The sequence below is a fragment of the Melospiza melodia genome, chromosome 3, assembly GCF_035770615.1.
Source record: "Melospiza melodia melodia isolate bMelMel2 chromosome 3, bMelMel2.pri, whole genome shotgun sequence".
Taxonomy (NCBI): Eukaryota; Metazoa; Chordata; class Aves; order Passeriformes; family Passerellidae; genus Melospiza; species Melospiza melodia.
In genome coordinates, this window is record NC_086196.1 from 15,170,000 (window position 1) to 15,188,680 (window position 18,681).

At 36.0% G+C, this 18,681-nt stretch overlaps 1 protein-coding gene across 3 annotated transcripts in view; it reads right to left on the bottom strand.

The window, feature by feature from the left end:
• Positions 1-18,681, bottom strand: part of NBAS (NBAS subunit of NRZ tethering complex) — a 159,881-nt gene that overhangs the window by 28,717 nt on the left and 112,483 nt on the right. For all 3 annotated transcript variants that reach the window (XM_063150856.1, XM_063150857.1, XM_063150855.1), the window contains 4 exons: positions 16,526-16,744; positions 16,079-16,281; positions 9,150-9,239; positions 6,681-6,876 (listed from right to left, as the gene is read on the bottom strand). In XM_063150856.1, coding sequence (XP_063006926.1) covers positions 6,681-6,876; positions 9,150-9,239; positions 16,079-16,281; positions 16,526-16,744 — 708 coding nt within the window. The remainder of the gene's footprint in view (positions 1-6,680; positions 6,877-9,149; positions 9,240-16,078; positions 16,282-16,525; positions 16,745-18,681) is intronic.

Below are 18,681 nucleotides of genomic sequence, written 5' to 3' on the forward strand. Positions count from 1 at the left end.
AAGGACAGCATCTATTGTCACAGTTATTAATAAAAACACACTCATTTAAGATACTAACACTAAAAATGCCTAAAGAAAAACAGTTTTACAATTTACTTACATTTTCAAAGGGCTTAGAACTACATTCCTCACTAGAAACATTGAAGGGCATAATCTACTAAGAGGAAAAAAACCCAAAAATGTAAACAAAAAAAAAGCGGTTTATAACCAAATAGTAAAGGTAAAAAGTAGAATTTCTCATGGGTTTATGGCTGCTTCCTTGTTTACATAAACTATGTTTTGGGGAGACTGCAAGCATGGAAAAGACAAAAACACAGACAAATGATTGTCAAGGCTAGTTTATGTCAAAAGAAACCTCCAAAAGACTTTAAAAAAAGTCTTAGGTAAGTAAATGACTCTATGATGGCAAATAAAATGTAACAATGGTAACACTACTGCATTTTAAAATATGCTAAATTAGTCTAATCAAGTCAAAACAGTAACCTGAGCCTCGCTGAATGAAATCCAGAGACCTCTGGTTGATGTACAGATGAAGTCAAGAGAGCAATCAAGGTGCTGGGATGCATAACCATGGAGTCTTAATTTCCACAAGGACAGCATATTCACTTCTCCAATTACCTTTCTCAGGAGGTGTACTACATATCACAGTGGGTTTTGAGATAGACGAGAGGATACTTATGGAGAGAAAAAGCTGTGGAGGAGGTGTGACTGGAATTGGTTACTGAGAGTAAACAACAGAATAAGGGAAAAAAGTGTAGTGAATAAAAAATTTGATTTTATGGATTTTAATATCCTAAAAAACCACAAAACTTAACAAATCACATAAAAAGGTTAAGTCACAGAACCACAGAATGCTTTGGGTTGGAAGGGACCTTAGAAAACATCCAGTTCCAACACCCCTGCCATGGGCAGGCACACCTTCCACTAGACCAGGTTGCTCAAAGCCCCTTCAAAGCTGGCCTTAAAATACTCCCAGGAATGCGGCAACCCCAACTTCTAAGGACAACCTGTTCCAGTGCCTCACCACGACCGTAGTAAAGATTTTTTTTCTACCACTTAGTTTAAACCTACTCTCTTCCAGTCTGAAGCCATTCCCCCTTGTCCTGTCACTTCAGGTTCTTACAGAAAGTCCTTCTCCATCTATTTTGGTGACTCCTTCCAGGTGCTGGAAGGCCATATTTAGGTCATCCCAGGCTGAACAATCCCAGTTCTCTCAGCCTTTCCTCGCAAGAGAGGTGCTCTCTCCCTCAAATCATCTTGGTGGCCTCCTCTGGATGCACTCCAACAGCCTTCTGCTCATGGAGACTCCAGGGCTGGGTGCAGCACTGCAGGTGGGGTCTCACCAGGGCAGGGCAGAGCAGAGGGGCAGAATCCCCTCCCTCCCCTGCTGCCCACACTGCTCTGGATGCAGCCCAGGGCACGTTTGGCTTTCTGGGCTGCAGGGGCACATGGCTGGGTCATGTCCAGCCTCTCACCCACAGCATCCCCAAGTCCTTCTCAGCCAGGCTGCTCTGATCTGTTTGTTCATCCCCCAGGATGACACCAGGACTTTCCCTGGTCCAGGTGCAGCACCAGCACTTGATCTTGTAAAACTCATGAGATTCCTATGGGCCCACTTTTTGAGCTTGTCCAGGTCCCTCTGGATGGCATCCCTCCTTCACAAAGTTTCAGCATGTTTTGTGCTCAGTGATGCATGGTGTGTTCTAAGGCTGAAAATTTAGCAGGGGATACCCAAGATTGAATCACAGTTTATCCACTGATTTCTTTGAAATATAATAACAGAAGTCTGATTATATTGCTAATAAGCTCTTAATTTTTCTGGGATCAAAACTGATTATACACGGTTTCAACCATTCTGCACTTAAACCTTCATTACAAAAGACCTATGAGAGAAAGTGAATGATCCCCCATCAATCCACTCCAGAACATTCTTATCTTCCTTTGAAGCCACTGCTACTGGTCACAGAGCATTGCAGGGCCCAGGGCTCAATTCAAAACTTGTGTGCACTCACACTGCTGCTTTTCTCTACACTTTGTGTTATCAGCTATACTTGTGTAGTTAATGGAGAATATTTCATTTGCATCTAAAAGTATTTAATTAATCATACACGCTACAATTTATGTTCCCTGAAAAAAAATCACATGTTTTCATATGGATGAATTGCATCTTCAAGGAGTGGAAATTAGTGTTTTAAAATATTAATTAAAACTTAAATTAAATTTCTTAAGCTTAATTTTTATGCATTACCAGCAGAGAAACAATGTCTCTAGAATTACAAACAACATCATAACAAATTGACTCAGAGTTGATAGGAACATAAATCTTCCTTCTAATTAAGCATTTTTCACAAATAAAAGATGGCTGAGGATAAAACAGATACAGCTCCTTCCCTTGTGTTTTGCCAGATCAAACTAAATACACATTCCACTGTTACCTGATAAATGGCTTCAACAAAATGGACTTCTCATGTTTAAATCTATGACATAAGAAGAGGAAATGGGAAAAAGATGAAAATCACTGGACATTGATATTCCCATTGAGATTTTTCTCAAGGAACTAGTATGAAGAAACGCCATTTTTCATTAACAGGGTTAAAAGATGAACAAAGCAGCAATGGAGTCTTGACAGTCACCCCAAGCTCTTGGAAAGTCAATGCAGACATTACTGAGGTTGCTGAGACACAATTTTGCATATGCCATACATCAACTGCCAGACAGGCAGGAAAGAAGGAAAATGTTTTGGGCACATCCCACACACACAACACCAATTAATCTGTCAATATTTCAAAGCTAAACTTTAGAAAAAAATAAGAGAAGCGCCCAAAGTTACACTTTTAAATCCTTAATAGACATTCCTTCAAATTTTCAAAACCATTTAGCCCTCAGCAGCTCTCTATACCCCAAGATCATGAAAAAACTATAATACAACAATATGAGGGAGAAGGCTAAATGAGATTACCTTCTCTAAATGACAAAGCTATTTGCATTTAAGTGGCATGCAAGTAGTAATTACATTTTGCATTTGCATAATAATGAAACAATCCTTTTAAGAAAAGGTGTGTTTTGTAGAAGCTTCACAATGAATAACTTTGTATATGAAAGTAAGCCTTGGTGTACTTCCAGAAGCTTTTTAGTGCCCCTGTAACTTCCTGAGGCAAACCCCAGCTCATTTCTGTAACCTATGCCTTGTAACTGGTCACTGAGCTGAACAGCTAACTACAAACACACAACCTGTTAGCTGACACTTCAGGCTCGTTAGACACTACTGAGTCATTACAGACTATATTTTTATACTATTTGAAAAGAAATGGATTTCCCATCTTAGATGAATAAAGATAAATTTTGATACCAACATTCTAAATGATGTCTTTCTTCCCCCACCAACATTTTTTAATATAGAAAAAGCCAGTATTTTGACCCATATTTTTCATGCACCAGTTAACTAGAAAATTACAGAACCTGAAGAGCTCAGATAAAATTCATCAAGGGGATTAAAACAAGGCATGCCTCCTCCTCCTCCATAGCGTGGGATGCTACTGGAATGTGAATTAAAGACTCTCAAGCCTTTGAAAAATGAGGACCCCTGAATTTTTAATTTTGTTAACTAATCATTAGAGAACTGGAAATCACTGTGTTTCTGAATGTTTGATAGGTAGCTGCTTCCATAAAGTACATTTTTAATTTTGTAGGAGCTGGCCTGTTTCCCAGCACATTGATTTGTGGGACCACTACTTACAGCACCTAGAGCATAATTAAATATTAAGTCCCTCCTTGATGTATGCAAAGCCTGTCTAAGAGGATTAGTAGGCACACTGAGGGTGGCTTTCACACGTTTTCTGGTAATTGAACACTGCAATATCATTAAAATTATCTTTATTAAATAGAAATCCATATTCATACTTTATAATATCTGCTGTCCCTTTTTGTGCCAAGGACTGCTATAGGAGAAGAGGGATCCCCCAAAAGCATGTAAGAAATGCCACACAAGTAATGATACAACAATCTGGAAGCAAGATAATGAACGTATTTTTGACCTATTTGCAATCTAAAGTTCATTAAAAAGCCCTGAAAACCAACCTTTAAATACATTCCTATAAAATCTAAAACCAGCATTCAATCCACAGCCCCTTCCCTCCCCACTTATTTAAGATGTGATTGATTTTTTAAATTATTTTTCTGGATGAGAAAGGATGACCAAATTGATAAAGGTGGAGGGATACTAGTGAAAGTGATGCCTACAGACAAGGCAGGCAGACTGACATAGTTTGAAAGATGAGATTCCTCCTGTTTACTACTTCTTCCAGGATTACTCAGCAACCTGATTAAACTTTTAAGCTGTCCTTCAATACTCCCTCCTGTATAAACAGGGTTGCTTTTAAAGGTCTTCGTACCTGAAGTGTGAACTTGCATGAGAAAATTGTGTCTTAACCATAATGCTCTGCCAAAGCTCATACAGAAACCTCTCTCCTTGCTTTCCAGCAACCATGAAAGCACTGACTTCTGCAGTGTTCTTGTTCCACTAACATACCTAAAGGACTGGGACATGTATAGTTTTCAATCTGTTATTTTATGATTATATTTTCCTTGTTTGTTAGTTCACAAAATATGCAAACTTAGTAAGACCTCAAACAAGGCCATCACTTCCTTTTCTCGTATCAGTTTGTAGACTTGCATTTGACATCAGCTGACTAAAAGAGGAAAAAATCCAAAATAAATACATCTAAGACCACTTATTTCTTTTCTTGGACATTTGTGAAGAACTTTGACTTTCAGTGACAGGTATCTAATGGACAAGCCAACATGACTGTGCTGTCTAATAACACATTAGTTACCTAGCACAAAATATTTGAAGCAAAGAAAGGGTTCTTATCAACCACACTGAGCTTGAGCTGACATGAAAATGAGAATAACTTTTAATATATTCCAATAGGATTCTTATAATTGCACTCTGTTGCAGAAACTGGGGTGCATAACCAATGATTTCTATGTATGTACATTTAAGCACTGCTTTAACTATTGTTAAGCATGAAAGTTACTTCTACACTTAGCTAAACAATAAATAGTATATACAGAGAAATTAGTACTATGGTGTTGTGTACATATTTTCATACAGTTATCTCTGAAAGGTTTGAGCTTATCTAGTGCATTTTTCAAGCTTTATTACGTCTTCTTGCACTACTTGCTTACTCATCAGAAAAAGTGTGAAGCACTGAAGTGATCAGCAACTCTATGATGAGCAGATGAACTGTTGCTCAGCCAGTACAAACTTCTTCCCTCACAAAAAGAAAACCAGGTTTTCCTGCTTGAAACTAGGAGTATTCTATAAATCCCTTCAGGAAACCAAACGTAGCTGATTATATGGAGAGGCCTGAACAGGCTGGAAGAGTGAGGCAGCAAAATTTGCACAAGGTTTAACAGCTCCTGGAACAGCACAGGCGGGGACAGCACAGCTGTGGCTGTCTCACCTCTGCTGAGGGAGCCCTGGGGGTTCTGGGGGGCAGTGAGCTACACATGAGACAGCAGCATATGAAATGCATTCAATTAAGTCTTAAAATTAGGTTTTGTAACCAAATGGATGAGAGTTTCTTTTTGCAAAGTTATACATCCTGACATACAAAATTATGGGAGAAAAAAAAATTTGATAAATATTTAAAGTGAAATCACAATTGTAATGAGTCTCATAAGGCTTCTGTCAAATACAGGTTCTTTTTCTGTCTTCTACAAACATGGCTGAAAGCTATTATCTGCTTGTATCTTGTTTTCTTAAGACATACTCTAGTTGAATGTTTTATAATTGGAAATTATTTTGAATTGGAAAGCAGGTCACAGGCAACACAAATACTGACAAAGGATTGAAATGAAGAATCCAATCACAGACACCTGCATAGTAGTTGAGGAGTTAAATGCTGGCATTACTGTAAATACAAAAGAAAAAGTGATTTCCAAAGAAACCAAGAGATAAGTACTTTCTTTACCTTTTAAGATTTTTATTAGGATTGCTCCCTTGGATGAATTTAGCACAGCAAGTCAAAACTGAGATATTGCTTTTGTATTATATGAATATAAAGTGGGTTTGTTTCATAGATTTTTTGGGAACTATTAGAAATATTCTATTTTTGTTCTATAAGGTCTTGGCATAGGGAGAGGCACTTAGAAAATGACTAAAAAGTAACTCTGCTTCTGAACAATTCTACATGCAGCAAGAGGTATTTCACATGATTTCAAGACTGCTACACATTCATACAATAATATTTAAAGGCTCAAGACTAAAAGAGTCTGGCCAGTGGCCAGTAATTATCATTCTAATTCTGAGCAAAATGTGACACCAAGTAGAAGATAAAGAGGGAAGATAAAACTGACAGAAAAAAATGGTCAGAAAAGAAAGAAGATACAAAAACATCAAAGTCAATGTTTGAAATGGAGGAAAACTAGTGTTTCATCAAGTTCAGTATCATGTACTCCTGATCCTAAACAAAAATTAGAGAAGTCGTTTACTTTTATGTAACTTTGTTTTCCAAAGAATCAGAATGTATCAGAAGTTTGATTTAAAAAGGAAAGTAGGATTAGTTTCCAGACAGCAGGATGCATCACAACCATATACTGCAGACCAGTGATCCATTATGTAATCCTCACACACAAAACAGTTTAATGCTGTAATTTGCAGCAATCAGTATTAATACCTTTGTTTCAGGCCAGCAGGCTCTGAGAACAGCCTGTGTCCTGAAGTACACAAGCAGCTTGCTATCCTCATCACTGAGATGGAAGGCTTGCTCCAGAATTTGCAATACCCTGATGCGAGGCTTCACTGGCAGGGAGTCATCACCACAGAAAGGTCTCAACCACTCCAGAAGGTCATCTGAAGAAACTATTTTCTCCCTGTAATTAAATAATACTGTGTTAAACAGTCTCAGGTAATAATCATAATGAAAATACTACATGCATTTTTAAAACTTAAAAAGCACATTCAGGTTGTAAGAAATACCTAACAACAGGAAATGGAAGCTCTGACCTCTGTGAGGCTGCAGGAAAACCAACCCTTGTAAACCAGGAGCATAGCTGTGTGGCAGAAGAACTTTTCCTGGACTTCAAACAACCATGTAATACCATAGGAATCCATCTGTAGACTTACATATTCTCCCATAAACTACCCTGGTACCATACAGTGGTGCTGGCTTTCAGCATCTGGAAGTCCAAGACTTTTCATGGGGTCTGGGTGGTACAGGCCTGACTGATGCCTGTACTACCACACCATCTGATTTTATGGAAAACCAGCTTGAATGCTTACATTTTTAGTATGACACTTATCTTGGAATGCTTATTCATACTGTCACCTTGCACCCTTTTTCTTCCTTTAAAAGCCCTTTCTTTCCATTCCACACACACAAATTATTTTCTCCTATTCACAGCTCTAGTCCTATTTTTTTTTTCCTGTACCATCTCTAGCCAGCTTGATCATTCTAAGTTCTTAGCATGATAATGATTGTAATAAGTTCAAAATCCTTAGAAAGAAAAAAAAAAGAGATGTTAAAATTCCTAAGTTTCGGGGTCAGACTTTGTTAATTAGGAAAACTCTTAAGTAAATAATTTGATTCAGAAAGTGAATTCTATCAATACATTTTAACTGTGGGGAAGCATTCATAGTTCACAGATCACCATGAACTGACCAAGCAGTTCACAGCTGGAGACAGAATAATCTGGGCTGTCCCTTGGAGGCTAAAAACTAACAGATACCAAATGAGTAAATGCTGTTTTAACTTTCAGTAATGTTTCAAACTCAAGCAAACTTTTTTCTTAAAAAAAGAAGCCGAGCAAGGGGCTCCTGGTGGAATGTGATTTGTAACTAATGTTCCCTTATTTGTCTTAACAAGACAGTCGAGAAAGTAATATGAAACAGAAAATACCAAGTTAACCTGTCCTGCAGCTATGAAATAATGAACATTGACATGTGAGGTTTTCATATTACAGGGATTTCAATTTTACTTAGGCTTAATATTGTCTGAATGATGCTGTTAGCACAGAACTCCAGCTGAATTAGACATGCCTTTGCTGAACAGGTGGCATTCAAACTGTAAATTAAAAGTCTGGGAATTAAAGGGACTTGCTGGAATATTTCAAGAGTTTGTAGAGCGTGCACTTGAGGCTTACATATGTATTCCTGAGGAAAATATTTCTGTTTCATAAATTGAGTAGCTGAGTTTTAAGTTAATAAATAAATATTTAAAGGAATATAAACAGTCCCTTGCAATCATAATTACTTTCACTCCAGACTACTGTTTCAGCAGTTAAATGTTGATGAAGTATACAAATAAAAGACTCCAGAAAGTGTATCTCAGAATAAAATAGTACTGGCTTGTCCTTTATAACTTAGAATACTGCAAATTATATTTACGGCAAATCTTTACACCAATTCAGTCTACTTAAGTATCCAACATTCAACTCATTTAGTTTCATTGCAGAAGCCTCAAAAAAATAGTGTAACTGTTTTTGTGTGGCGACCAGAAAGTAGGGAATCTTATTATCATTATTATACATGAATTCTTCATTTGTACATCTGGGGGTAAAAAAAGGATTTTTTTTTTTGTTTCTTCCTTTTCTTTACAGGAAGTGAAATGGAAAATGTCAGTGAGACATAGAGGCCATTATGTGATCAGAAGTAAGGACATTCCCAAAAGAGGAGAAAAAAATGTGGTGAAGCATCATACAGCATTTGGAAAATTATTTCTGCACTATACTTTACAAATATGGACAAACTTAGATATCTAAATTACGATATCTGAAAGTGAATCATTATAATTTGCAGTTTATCAACTAAATTAAAACAAAAGCAGTGACATGCTCCTGGTAGATAAACAATCTGCAGCAGTCACAGCTGAAAAACCATTTTCTCATTTCACTATAATACACAGTTATCTAAATTTTAGGTTCAGTGCTTTCTTCCAAATGATCAAGTAAAGGCTTCTGTCAGGGCTCAGACTTCTAACATGAAAAATGATAGCCCGTTCCAGAATAAAGTCTTAGAAAATTAAGTGCAAACCCATTATATATATCCATGAAGAAAAATCATCCATATTCAGTATTGTACCTTCAAAGATTTCATGAGAAGCATCTTTCAAAGTCTCACCCAAAGAATCCACACAGGAAGCTCTTACCCTTTTTCAACGCTTGCATGCACTGCAGAAATTATACCTTCAAGGACTCTGAGTGGATCTTTCTCTGTTGTAGATGAGTCACCATTTCCACTATTAAGGGAAGACAAAGCCACAATTAAAATGGTCCCTAATACCATATCTCATTTTTTGCACTTGTAGTATTTATATGAATTGATCAATAATTATAAGAATGTTCAATTTTCACTTCTTAACTAGCAGCTTTATTTTTATGTCGGAGTAATGCAAAAACCAACAAGAATGGGAAAAAATACTAGAACTCTTAAATGAAACTTGAAAGGAAAAGCACAGTTAAAGTTCAGTGCTTCTAACACAGATTAATTAGGTCAGCAGAATATTCACTTCTAATCTCACCACCTTAAAGATCAATATGAACTAAATGGACCTAAAAGTGATAAATAAATGTCACCATACTTTCTGTCCAAATCCTCTTGCAGCATCTCTGTTGGCTTAAATTAGCTCAACTGGAACCTGAGTTAGTAGTATCCTATCTGCTGATTTCTCTGGGGTCAAGCCACCATGGAACAGCAGCTTCTGTGCACAGAGGAATGGAAAAATGTCCACCACTCCCATCCCAAGATGTTTCAGTTAAAATACAGTTTTCTTTTGGAGGTTAAAAGGTTGTAAAAATTGGGTGCAAAAAGAAACAAACATACAACCCAAAGCCACTCTAGTAGGAAAGCAAGCTTTGCTCCTAACTCAATGAAAGTGACATTTTCAGCTAAGGTTTTCCATTAAACAGACTCAGTGCTGAGAGAGGGACAGATTTTGCCCTTTGTCTCCCCATGGAAACCACTTGAGCAGCAACACAAAGTGTCTCCCCACTTGAGCAGCAATGATGCCTGGATGAACTGGAAAAACAACAGCTTTGCCTGGCTTACTTTGTCAAAGCTGCATTCAAGAGAGAGAAAAAAAGACAAATAGTTACCAAGTTATCTGACTGCAGATGATTTGAAAAACCCAGGGAAAAGGGTATTTTCTCCATAGGTCATCACCATGTCAAAGCTCTTCTGATACGAAAAATGTCAGCCTCTTCCTAGTTCTGCTCTTTCCAATAACAAACACATGCCCAGACTAATTTGACTGTTCCATCTAAAGCCAAAATACTACACAGCTGATAGTAATGTGCAAAAATAACTGTGATATTCCAAAATATTTTTTGTCAAGAGTTAGAGAATATTTACAGTTTTGTCATTTACTACGTCAGAAAGACAGATATATTTCCTGGACAGTGATTATATCATATGGAATAGAGACCTAAATCTTTATAACCTTTAATGTCTTCCTGCATTTAGAATTTTCATCTTTCCTATTTTCTTAGTAAGTGGCCACCACTCCAGTGAACAACACTGGATTAAAAATCAATATGAGTCTATTCAGAACAGATGCAAAATGATTTGTTGCATGATGAAAATTTAGCATGCTCATTTTATATTATTATATTGCACTTCTAAAGTTTGAAATAGGCATAGAAGGCAGATTACACTGCCTTCAAAAAATACATTGTACATATGACTGATAAAATGCTGTTCTTAGTACCAGTATTAGCATATGGAAGCTAAATAACTTTTTTATGAGTGAAGCTTGAATCTCAATATTTTTCTAAAAATCTTCAGAATATCTGGAAACAGCCAAATTATAATTTATAGTACAGAATATATAGAAATATTCAGGGTTTTAAACTCTCAGATACATGATATGTCTCCAAAAGATAAAATCCATTACCAAAAACTTCATCCTCAGAAGGCAAAAAAAAGAAAAAAAAAGTGTATTTTCACAGAAAGGAGATGTAACAGAACTGAGCATTCTGTTTAGGAAAAAGAAAAAAAAAAATACACCCTTAGGGCAGAAGTGTGGAAATGGTAAAAGGCAGACTAGTATTCAAAAAATCATTTTATGCAACTGGCTACGTGCATTAGGAGAGTTTTCAATTTCTTTTAAAACATAAAAAGCTAGAAAAATCTATCCCTAGAGTGAAGAAAGATATAAGACACTTCATTAACACTCTTTTTATAAGCCATTTTGTTAGTGATTTGTTTACAGGTCAGATTTCAATTTTCCATTTTTTGTGCCCTTTTTTCAATTAAGTTTGTAATAAAAACACATCTACAATGGGCATTAACATGGCATATGAAAAGGAAACTGGAATACTTGTAAAGCTTGCACACTAAGAAGAGAATGAGTATTGAAACAGAAATAAACAGGACATTTGCAGCCCTTCAATACTTGAAGGGGGATGATAAGAAAAAATGGTGACAGACCAGAGAGTCAATTCAGACTACATATTAGGAAGGAAGTTTTACAGTGAGGCTGGTGAGACACTGGCACAAACGGTCCAGAGAGGTGGTGGATGCTCCTTTGCTGGAAACATGCAAGGCCAGATTGGATGGGCTCTGAGTGATCTGATCTAGGTGAAGATGTCCATGCTCATTGTAGGGGATGTTGCACAAGATAACCTTTAAAGGTTCCTTCCAGACCAAACTATTATGTGATTGTACAGTGTACAGAAAGTGAGTTCTTACTGCTCTGCTTGCACTCACTTACGTTTAGTGTACATGAACACCATATCGAAGGAAACTGACCAGCAAACCTTATATTTTGGGTATTCTCAATTTCGAGATCAGTTCTGGACAGTACTAGCGCTTGCTCTTCAAAAAACCTTCATCTCTAATCAGAAATGAAAGTTGGTAGCTCCTGTCACAAGCAGGCTCTGAGCTCCTCAAAATACCCTAAACAAAACACCCCCCTCCCGCCAAAAAAACCCCAAACAAACGAAAAAAGCCAAACCAAACCAAAATGGGTCAAAAGAAATCTATCTACAAAAGCTAATGGGCATTTCTCAAAACAAAAATTCAGTGTTTCTGGCAATACATCTGTGAAGTTGATTTTCCAGAATAGCAGATGTATGAACACTTACAGGAAGCTTCAAGTTTGTCAGACACAGACAGGTGTCTTTTAGTAAGCACAGGGAAAGGAGAAAAAAGGTTAATCTAAGCAGTAAGCCAAAATTATCTAGAATAAGGAAATCTTTTAAAAAGCTAAAAAGACTGAAAGCTATCCATTTTTAAGCTTAATACTGCCTTTACTGCCTAATGGTTAGAGGAACTAAAAAAAGATGACAGCTCTTGAGACAAATAATCCTGTCAAGTTTCCACAGATTACTGCCTTGTTCTTTTCTTAATAATTAATGATTAAAAATAAGCAGCTACTAACAGAAACAAATATAATTAATGAAGGATTAGTCTTCCACACAGATTATATGCTATTTTATGGATGTTTTAAACAACAGAACATGATTTAGTGTTCACCTCAAAACTCCTAGGTATGAGCTTGCTGTAATTACACTGATAAAGGCTTATTTTGATTTCAGTTCAGTGTTAGAAAAAGTGATGCATATTTAATCACATTCCTCAAACAGAATAAAGTACAAAGAACACTTGGAAGAATAAATTAACTTAATCTAAATTTTTAACCTAATTACTGTATTCATTGAAAATACTCCAGCTTTATTTTCCTTCTTCTGATTGTGCTTTGTCATATTTAAATATGAGGAAAATAAGGAAATAACAGGCTAATGGTGTTACCATTCAAAGCTGGGGATAAATGTCTTAATGGTAAACCATTATTTCCATCTAAAATACCACAAAATCATTATATAAAAGTTACAAAATTACTCTATATTACCTCTGCTCAAATGAGATGGGGTAATAAAAAATCTGATTTTCTTTTCCATGTTAATGTAGCTACTCTTTCTAACAAAGCTGGATTTATCCTCTTCAACAAACAGCGGGCATTAAACAAGGAACTCAAAATTCCACCAAACCTTTCCTGCTCACTGCCTGGTGAAATTTCATAAAACACTATATCCCTGTGGACATCTAAGAGAAGAACTCTAGGAGCAGCAGGTGAAGGAAACCATGAAGTCTTCAACAGACAAAATGTCTCTCCTGACTGACCAACCATGGACATGCCTGCAGTCATGGATCATGGAATGTTTCCTATCCACCATGCCAGAGATGGTAGATAGGCAAGGAATTAAATTGAGTCTTAGGTAAGACCAATCAGGAGACCATAGTTGCTAAAATATTTTGTTTTGTTTTCCACGAGTTCATGGTTTCTATTGAAGAGGCAACTGATTTTTATTTATAGTGGCTGTTTCTACAGGCAAACAAGGAAGTGCACAATATGTAAATCATGTAAAATATGAAAATATGCTCTGTGGAGAGCTTTTACACATACCAATGCAAGAGTTTCTATTTTGAATTCTGTGTGCCAAAACTAGAGTTAATGGAGACAAAAGTAGTTTTAAAATGCTCTTAAAATTGCAATTTAATGATTTACAAATTTAAAAATGCTAGATTAGGCAAATAACTATGTTATATTTAACAAAAAATCTGTTTCAGAGAAGGTATCAAAGTTGTTAAGCCTGTCATATCATACACTGCTGTAAAATGAAGCCAAACAGTAACTTCAGCTTTCATGAAGACATTACTTTCTAGAAGGTTCTTCTGCAAGAATGACTATATGTGCTAATAACAAAAGATATTTTACTGTGAAGGGTGGTTGTAGTTAATGCAACTGAAAGAAAGGATGTATATTTTCAGTCACAGAAGTGGTGGACTGTTGCTTAATTTTCAGGCAAATCACTGACATTACCATAATTTTTCACATCCATACAGGCCTCCTCCACTTATGTTTGCAATACCTTAATTACATTTCTTGTCAACACAGCTATAGGAAATCCAAGTTCAGTGTCACAGCCTTCCAGCTGCTACTGTGAAGGTTAATTGTCAAAGAAAGAATTTTCCAACAAAATCTCTTTCAAAACTACTGTATAAAATAACCACACTGTGTAACATATCAAAGCTCCAGTAAATAAACCTAAAAAAGGTACTCCCTTGAAATGTTGCATTGATCAAGTAAAAGTTTGCCTTTCCCAGCTACACAGGCAAGACTGCTTCTTTAATTGTAGAAATGCAAGTATTTAACAAGATGTTGTAATTTGTGTTGTATCTTGAAAGTGAACATCTGAGCATAAAACAGAGATTAATCCAATTTTATTCATAACAACAACAGGAATACCAGCAGGCTTAAGAGATGTCAAGTAACAACCTTTCTTTTAATTCTTCCCTATATTTAGATTATATGTAGTACTTTATAATATTAACCCTTTCTGAATTTCATCATAGGGAGGATATTGTCTCAAGTATTTTCTATTTTAGCCAATGCTAGATTTTCACTTCACGTTCTTTATAATTGTAGTAGACAAACCTTCCATTGATCAAAATGATATCAAAATTATCTTTCTCATCCTTTCCCAAAAACGCGGCAGAGTGGGAGTGGAACATTTCTACTGACCACATAAGGTCACAACACACACCAAGCCATCTTAATTGAAACTTCCAACTCATTTGCCCACCTTTGCCACTACACTTTTCTCTATGAGACAGTCATTCCCCTCTTTCCAGTCAAGCGCTGCATAGGAGTTACTGGAGACAGTCACTGTCCCAGAACTTTAAATCAACTTGCAGCCATCCCAGCCTTGCAATGCAAATAAAGAACAAGAATTTCAGTTTGCAGGAAAGTGTTGATAAGAAGCAGAGTAGAAAGGAGAATTTTGATAGGTTTGTCATACTCTGCATGTTAATGAGATTCATTATAGTCAAAATAACTGGACTTTGTGAGCTTTGTATCCAGATACATCACACTGCTAGTCAGGAACAGCAGGACAGTTATTATCTAAAGCTAAATTATTCTTCTTCAAATGGACAAACCCAGACAAGAAAGATTATTACTTATGTTGCTGTGCAAAAGCTCTATCATCATTGGGGATGCTGTGAACATTCTTAAAGTGAGTGACAGGAGAAATCAATTTTCTGCCAAAGAGGACTGCAAACAATTTGACAGGCTACCCTGTTTTCATCTGTGGCACTTCAATCTGCTATAATATATACATGCACGCTGAAGAAACAGTAGAGCCATAGCAAACTTTCCATGCTAGACTTCTTTTCCAATTACTGGTGTATACATTCAGATCATCCTGCCCATATAATTTTTCTGCATGTAGAACAACAGGATAAATTCTCAAAGTTTTATCTCTCTAAACTGGTCTTAGAAGTGCTAAACATTATTTACCAGACATCTAACAGCAGAATACTCTTTCATACTTATTGCATCCATGCATGTATACATCTCTTTGAAACAGAAATACTTCACAATAGAGTTTTGCATGAATAGTTAAATGAGAAGTATCTGTTCAATTTAAAATGGATTATATAAAATTATCCTCCCTGCTTCCCTGCATTCCCTTAAAAAATGAGGGGGAATAAAATATTTCTAATGAACCAAACCCAACCAGCACAAAAAAAGCCCAGCTCCTAGAAATGGCTCAGCAAGTTTTTCCAAAGATGGAAATTACATGACTTCTGGTAGGACACAATGTTGTGGCAGAAGCTGTTACTAGGCCTCTGCTGCCCAAATACCTGCACGAGTTACTATTTCCAATAAACATGCTTTTTAACTCTGTTTAAGCAGGAAGAATTATGTGCTGTTGTAAATGTTACAAAAATTCCCAAGGGCACATACACATAATGGAACAACGCTGTAAAGCCAATGCTTTAACTAAAAAGCGCCTGTAAGCTCTGTCTGTCTTTGTTCAAATTGCTGAGGATTTCCCAACTCATAAAAATATAACATGAAATTACTGGTAAACAAAAACATAAACATAAACAAAAAGCTTTCCTCTTACTGCAAAATCCAGACATTAAAAGTAAACAAGTATTCAGTGAAAATAAACAAAAAAACCACACAAAAATCACAACAAACCAACACACCAACTCACATTGGGAAAAAACCTTTCAAAAATCCAGAAGAAAGATTTTTATACTTAGTTAAGGAAGTTTTGTGCTTACCTTAATATACCTACAATTTTTTTGATAGCACATTGGACAATATCCCGAGGAGAAAGGCCTAGATCTCCAACAGCCACTTGCAGCAACTGCTGCACCATGTCCAGGGGCTGACCATCTATACACATGGCTACTGCTTGCTCATGGATTTTTTCTTTCTCTGACCTTGACAGATCATATAAATAGCCGTACTTCTGTAGTGCATCCTGTGAACAGACAGTTTTTGGAACACTAATCAGTGTACTGCTTATTTACAGGGCTGTATCAGTCTTCTTTCTGCTAGGAATTAACATATACTGAGAAAAAAAAAGATTGATGGAACTGAATTTTCAAAAGCCAGGTCAACAAAAGCAAAGGTAGAAAACATTAATAAAATATGACAGAAGATTGATGTCTATCACTGCTAGTCATGATAACACTCAAAGCAAGCACTTGATCAGTAATCATTACCTGTTTGCTGCTTTTCAAATAAGTGATAAAACTGTGAGTGAGTGTTTCCAGATGAGCAAGAGATTGTTGCAAATGATTCAGTGTTTCTTCATAATTAGCAGATGGGGTTTCAGCGTCTTTCATGTCATTATCTGAAGTTTTTTTTCTTGATTTCTCAGAAAGATGTTTGACTGCCTTAATAGCCTTCTTAGTCACTTCTATCCTGGCTTCAACTGGCAGCTGAAAAAGATTGCTTAATTATTTATTCATTCATTACCTGTACACTACTATTTGTATTACAGCAGTGCCAAGAGGTCAGGTGGCTCCACAACACAGCATAAAACTAAAAGAAGTATTTAATGGGAAACAACTTTGTTTCTGACTTGTCATTTATTACAATGATCAGTATTCCTTTACTTTCTTCTGCTGTCCTTCTTTTAACTGACTCATGTTCATTTTAAACCATATGAACTTCTTTTCCTAATTATATTATTTTTGTAGACTGCCACCTTATAACCTTTCATTTCCAGTTCTTCACTGAGAGATGTGTGAGAATTGCTTTACAAGACTGACTGATAACTCACCTAAGATTAGTTTTGTCAGATTTAGACCACTGTTTAAAATATAAGACCATAACCATAAGCAAAAACCCCACAAGGACTGAGAATTTTTAAATCAATCTATTTAAAGCCCAAGGTATACAAAATAGTAACGATACAAAATACTTTTAAAGACCTGTACAACCAGCTGTATCTAGGCACTAAACTGAAACAAAGTCTGACTTTTCTGTCAGACACAGCTTGGGCTCAAAGTCCAAAACCAAGTCTAAAGTATGATTTTAGATATTCATGGACGATTTGCTCATTTGTAACTTCAAGTACGTTTTAACAATGCTTGCAATATACTCTCCAATGGGTGGGAGTGTCCTCTGCCTGAACTCTAAACCCAAAGCATTGGGTACTTTTAACATCAGGTGTTTTGTTGCTGCAATACTGAGCAAAGACATAAACAATTTTAACTTTCAAGTTGAAATACATAAGGAATAGAATAAAAATGCTTAAATCTGTATGACACAGTGAATAGGAAATAAGATGAATTATCATAAAAGAAGGCAAATAAACTGCTACAGCATTATTCATACAAAGTCCAAGAGATGTTTACAGCATGAATTTAACTAGCTACTTCCAAAGCCATAAAAAGTTTGATAAGCATTATTTAGTGGAAAGCTTTACAGTTTACATACTGTAAAACTCCCTAGATAAATAGTCACAAGTGAAAGATCTATAGATTACTCCTGGTTTTTTGTGCTATTGCTGTGAACCACACTAATGGTCTACTGGATATTTTAAGGATGAAAGCAAAATGAGTGGACATTATTGATAGAGCTAAGAAAGTTTGCCAGTTTGAACACAATACAAAGGGAATTTTACCATACAGTTTCAAATGCAACAGAGTTCCATTCCCACTCAAATTAACTGAGTTTGTTACTGTGAACAAGGCCTCAATATCAGGTTTTACTCTAAGCAAGGAAAAATTCATAGCCTCCACATCACATTAAAATCTAACAACCACAGCTGGATTTATATATCCATTTTATAAAGATGATAAAAGAAGAAAACACCTACATATTTCAATTTTTTCTCTTCTAGTGTACATTCTAATGTTCAAAATGCAATTAAGAGTGATGCAAAAAGCAAACAATTTAAGTATTCCATCTAACTTATATCCTAGAGGAAAGTGTCAATATACTGCCAGTTTAGAAGTCATGTTGCCATAAGCACATGCAGAATAAAGCATTCAGATTCAAAAAAAAAAAAAAAACCAAGAAAGAAAATACAGCTTTTTCACAAGGCTGTTTTAATTTTGCATTCACATTTGCATAGTGCCAAAATGCAGCACTATGAACATATAATTTCTCTGGTTATTTTATTCCAAACCGTGACTGGCTCTCTTCCGTACTTCTAGTCAGCTTCAGAAATGAGATTTGGTATCAGAACCAGAGATAAAAACGTAGCTTAGGGGTTAGTTCAAGCTTTGTTTGCATGTGAAGTTTTATATTTAAAAAGCTTTTACAGTTTAAGAAGATTCGAAAATCTATAGACTATAATGTGTAATAAAAAAATCCCAAAAATCTCTTTTCAAACCAAAGAACATCACATACTATTTCACCTCAACAG